The 5886-nt window shown below is 31.9% G+C and overlaps 1 protein-coding gene across 2 annotated transcripts; it reads left to right on the top strand.

Moving 5' to 3' along the window:
• Positions 1–3766: 3766 nt before the first annotated feature.
• On the top strand, positions 3767–5679 carry LOC143206661 (putative E3 ubiquitin-protein ligase makorin-1). 2 transcript variants are annotated; one of them, XM_076419310.1, is made up of 4 exons: positions 3767–3904; positions 4285–4554; positions 4668–4953; positions 5041–5679. In XM_076419310.1, the coding sequence occupies exons 2-4, from the start codon at positions 4417–4419 to the stop codon at positions 5469–5471; spliced, it is 855 nt and encodes a 284-aa protein (XP_076275425.1). In that variant the 5' UTR covers positions 3767–3904; positions 4285–4416; the 3' UTR covers positions 5472–5679. The 2 variants fall into 2 exon arrangements, with proteins under 2 accessions (XP_076275425.1, XP_076275424.1); XM_076419309.1 differs by having other exon boundaries at positions 3791–3960.
• The last annotated feature ends 207 nt before the right edge of the window (positions 5680–5886 follow it).

Raw genomic sequence — 5886 nt, 5'->3', positions numbered from 1 at the left:
TAAATATTGTAATTTAGAAATTCTAAATATTAGTAAGATATTCTCGAATTTTGTTAATCTATGTTGGGATGAAATCATTTCACCTTTGCATAAAGCGGGCACATTTCTTTTCTCTGCAAAATATGTAAAATATAACACAGCTTATAATTAAATTACTTTGTTTAATAATGTTTTAATCACTCAATTTTCGTTTTAATGTCGTTTAAAATGTAAAAAACAAACATTCATCTGATTTTAACAAACACTATCTTTTATTTTATTTTATAAACTGAAAAAAAACCTTTATCCCCAGGTAGATTCGATCCAAGTACATTATTGACTGCTAATCCAGGTTGCTTTATGTAGACATTTTTCGTTTTATTTGGATATAATTATTTGGAGTGTACATTACCCAAAAAAAAATTACAGAAGAACCATAGAAGAAGAAGAATATTTACAGAGAAATCTTAATAACCTTTAGAATTACCTTTAGGACAATGATATACTATATCTCCAGAACTATATCAATTAATAACAGTTCTTAGGCAAGAACAGCTTTTCTTTTTCTTCACTAGACATCAAATATTAAATAAAGATTGTGATTTAGAAATTCTAAATATTGGTAAGATATTCTTGAATTTTGTTAATCTATGTTGGGATGAAATCATTTCACCTTTGCATAAAGCGGGCACATTTCTTTTCTCTGCAAAATATGTAAAATATAATACAGCTTATAATTAAATTACTTTGTTTAATAATGTTTTAATCACACAATTTTCGTTTTAATGTCGTTTAAAATGTAAAGAACAAACATTCATCTGGTTTTAATAATCACTATCTTTTATTTTATTTTATAAACTGAAAAAAAACCTTTATCCCCAGCGAGATTCGATCCAAGTACATTATTGACGACTATTCCAGGTTGCTTCATGTAGACATTTTTCGTTTTATTTGAGTATATTTATTTGGAGCCCATATTACACAAAAAATATTACAGAAGAATCATAAAAGAAGAAGAAGAATATTTACAGAGAAATCTTAATAACCTTTAGAATTGCCTTTAGGACAATGATATACTATATTTCCAGAACTATATCAATTAATAACAGTTCTTAGGCAAGAACAGCTTTTCTTTTTCTTCACTAGACATCAAATATTAAATAAATATTGTGATTTAGAAATTCTAAATATTAGTAAGATATTCCCGAATTTTGTTAATCTATGTTGGGATGAAATCATTTCACCTTTGCATAAAGCGGGCACATTTCTTTTCTCTGCAAAATATGTAAAATATAACACAGCTTATACATAAATTACTTTGTTTAATAATGTTTTAATCACTCAATTTTCGTTTTAATGTCGTTTAAAATGTAAAAAACAAACATTCATCTGATTTTAACAAACACTATCTTTTATTTTATTTTATAAACTGAAAAAAAAAACCTTTATCCCCAGTGAGATTCGATCCAAGTACATTATTGACGGCTATTCCAGGTTGCTTTATGTAGACGTTTTTCGTTTTATTTGGATATATTTATTTGGAGCGTATATTACACAAAAAATATTAGGCCTAATACTTCCTCGATATGCTTTAACCGTGCCAAATTTAACGCGTCCACGGTCCGTGTGCCGCCGATTATCCTCCGGGATAAACACGCACAGACGTAGCTGGTTCGTATCCTCCCATTCCAAGGAGTCCAATTCGGTTATACCCAGACTAAGTCAGAGGAAGTTGCATTCTTTCCGCTAACTCCCAACGACTACCGTGTGATGATGAACATACTCGATTAAGATAAATACGGCTACCATACCCTCCGAAGAAGAGTGATCTATGGACGATAATCAAGGATGTTCTCGAAGGCATTCATGTCGACGAAATCTTAACCGCGCTAATGAATCTCGGTCTTATCTTAAAAAGGTAAAATCATTTTCCATCGTGCAAATGGCCGTCCCAAGAGAATGGCGCCGTATCTTCTCTGTCGAAAGACTAATCCATCAGGCTGTTAAGGTCCAAGCGCAACGCAAGTATGGCAGGCGAGTTCAGTGCTACAACTACCAAATATATGCCCACTCTTCTGTACACTAATAGTAATGCCCTGGAATGCATTATCCGTGTGCAGTAAGAAGGAGGAACTTACTGTCGCACTGTCGACATTTTGATTCTCAAGGAAACCTTTCTAAATCCCTCCATCCGTTTTAAGATCCTAAATTATTGGTTATATTGAAACGACAGAATTTCAGTATCCATCGCCCAAATATCAAGCATATACAGCTGCACTCGCATCCACTTTCCAGTCTTGAACACACCTCTATAGCAATCGAGTCAAATAACAAGCGAATTCAGTTCACTTCTGTCTATCAAATGTCAAATCTAGTCAATAAAAAATAATTCAAATCAGTTTTCCAAGGAAACTCATCAGGAAATCATCACGAAATTTCGATGCACACCACTCATTTTGGAGCACCAACAGATTCACTCTTCACACCACTCCTCCGATTCCACAAGCCGGTCAATAATAATAGTCTTCTTTATGGCACAAAACGTGAACCATACTCCCGAATTACAAGTTCTCCAAGTCGTTGATTCAAACCATAGGCTAATCCTCCTTTCAATCAACGACTTTTTATGGGTAGGAAAATCAAATAGGACCAATCCTAAGTATCAGCTCTCCAGGCTATGTAGAACGAGCAGTCACCAATCTCACTCTAGAACCCATTCAATGTAACCTCCCGAGAGAAATTAAAGCTCTAATCAGCTACAAGAACCGGTTAGCGAGAAGAGCTCGTGCCACACTGAATCCAGAGGATAAGCGCGAAGCGCAGTGTGCAATCAGAGTCAGGGACAGAGCGAGGGCCTGAAACGAGAGGAAATGGGAATAATTTCTTCAAAGTCTGGATAATCCCTTCAAAATCTGGGAAATACTTCTAGAGATCCCTGACGTACCACCAAAGGTGTTATGGGGAAAACTTCGATCTCTATGCCCCCTCTAAAGGCCGAACCTACCACGGACATCGCCTTAACAAATCCGGAAAAAGCTGAATACCTCGCCGAAACGTTCGAAAAACAAATGAAATGCGTCCCTTCACAAGATGTTAACCGTCATCACTGACACAATCCCCTCTTTGAAGAGGAAACACTTTCCGTCAGATCATCTTCTAAATAGCATAATTTCTCCCAGAGACCTCCGGCTCTCAATCAAACATCTTTCTGCAAAAAAGCTCCAGGCCCAGACAGTATTATACCAACACCATCTGAAACATATTAGATATTTTTGGAACTGATATATTAATATTCTTATATTTTCTAAGAAATATCGATATATGTTTAAAAATTGTCGATATTATTTTTCTTCCGATATATCGATGTTTCCCTAGGAGTCCAACATCCCTAATATAACTGAAAAAAAAAGAAGATGAAAGGTTTACTTTTATATGCAGTTAGAATCATTTTTTTTTCTATACTACCACATAGTGGTGTTGACCACCGAAAAAAATACTGCGATATATCGATATTTTAAAAAATAATGTATTATTATTAGCCTAAAAAATATATATTATTTCCAAATCTTTTAAAAGTAATAATACTAACCATTTAAAATTAACTACCAATTTTAAAGGTTTATTAAAACTGATGTTTAATTTATTCTAAAAAATATCCAAACATATCGGCTAAAAAAATATCGAGATATCGGGCAAAAAAATATCGATATGTTTGCAGAAAATATTGATATATCGATGTTCATGGTCGATATATATCCCTACTACCACAGAATAAAAAATAGCATCTATGTACAGATGTCGCTAATGCTTTACAATTCTTAATTTATCTTTAAAATGTCTATATCTATACCTTGGGGTGATTAAAATTTAAGAGTTTTGATGGTGGAAAAGTTTCATATCTTCTGTTATTTTATGCGTAGCACGTGTATGTTTTATTTATTCCTCCAAAACGCAAATAAGTAACTCTAAATGTAATTCATAGTGAGTAAAGTTTAATTAAATGTTTTGAAGAAAAATATTTTAATTCATATAACACACAGCTTTTGTTTTTAACAGTATGGTATATTTTATATTTAAAATACATCTTTTATAAACCAGTAATTTTGGACATATTTGATAACCTTTATTTCTGAATCCTTAATTTTCCTTCAATATGTTGTATCAACTGATAAGTAAATATATTCCTGTGAAGGTCACATTATAATATGGTGTTTATTGTTAGTTAAGTTTTTTAAAGCTCTATATTATAATATTTGTCTTTGAACATATGTTTTGGTTATTTGAATGACAACATAATATTTTTAGGTTATATTCGGCTGACATCGATAGAACTGAAAACAATTGAATATATATAGTGATCAAGCACTTGCTGACCGATTGTTTGAAAATAGTTTAAATTGTCAACGTTATTTTTTGATTGTCATTAATTCGTTTATAATGGATATAGCAGCTGGTTGCAGTCGTCCAGGAACCTCTGAGGATAAAAAAATATGTAATTACTATTTAAGAGGTTGGTGTAAATTTGGGCCTCGATGCCGTTTTCATCACGTACGCCCAAAAACAAAAACCGGTGGTGTAAGTAATTTAATTATATATTTTTATTAGAAATTATAAGTTCTCAAAGTAATACGATAATGTAGAATATCTCCAAGTAAATGTGGATAGAACATACTTTGTATATTTTTAAGAAAACACGCAAAGCAGCATCAACTAGCCAATCAAAATATAATAAGCAATATGATGCAGAGACTCGTGAAGCGCTTGAGTTAGTCAGAAAAGCTCAATCTGCAAACAAATCATGTGGAATATGTTTTGATACAGTACTAGAAAAGGAGATTACTAGAGAACAGTTGTTTGGAATATTGCCAAATTGTAACCATTGTTATTGTTTTTACTGTATAAAAACATGGCGACAAAGTAAGGAATTTGATTTTACTGTAGCCAAGAGTTGTCCAGAGTGTAGAATATCTTCAGGTAAGTTACTTTTAATAATGTAATGTGGTGATTAACTAATCAATGATATTTGAATGCGAACAATTTAAGTATATATTTAATTTCCAGATTATGTATATCCAAGTAGGTTTTGGTATGATTCCAAAGAAGAAAAAGAAGCCTTTATAAATAATGAAAAAGCTAGAATTCAAAGACTTCATTGTAAATATTTCAGAAGAGGCAATGGTCGTTGTCCATTTGGCAACACATGTTTATATTTACACGCTCTTCCTGATGGTACCAAAAAAGATGTAGGACCGCCAAAACCACGTAGGAAACGCCCATCAACAGCCAATCAAGATATTTTTTTTTGGATGAATGGTGATTCAAATGATGATATTCTTGATCTGCTTGGCTTGGAGCTAGCAACACAAAGACTGTTATCTGATATAAATGCATTACGAATCTATAACAGTGATGATGATTATATATATGATGGGGATGAGGAATATGTTGATGATGATTATGTTAGTTTGGTGGATATTCCATTTTTGATATGATTGTTGATTCTAAATGTTACTAAAAAATATTGTTTCACTTATAGGTATTTTAATCATATTTAGGTGTTAAAGCCAGTATATGTGCTTTGACATTATTTAATTTTCCTATTATATGAAGCTATTTATTATTTCTTTAGAGTTCGGCTATTATTTTTGTTAGGATTAAGACCTTAACTAATACCTCAATAAAATCTTATTTCTAATTTAAGTATTTTTGTTTCTTTCCTATCCATTTTTCTATTGATGCTACATTTTATTATTTCATATTTCATGATGGTCTTAAGATTGTATCTTGATGTTTTATTTAGGCAAACAGATCTTACATCACTGAGTGACCGTCTAATAATTATTATTAAAGAAGCAAGCATTTGGCAGATTATAAACCTATTTAAAACCCTTAAAATCTTTTCTTTAA

This window comes from Rhynchophorus ferrugineus, unplaced genomic scaffold (assembly GCF_030347505.1).
Source record: "Rhynchophorus ferrugineus isolate W39M unplaced genomic scaffold, kcgeb_rfMv2 rfM1, whole genome shotgun sequence".
NCBI lineage: Eukaryota > Metazoa > Arthropoda > Insecta > Coleoptera > Curculionidae > Rhynchophorus > Rhynchophorus ferrugineus.
Note: the sequence above shows the minus strand (reverse complement) of the source record. Positions and strands in the feature narration are given on the sequence as shown.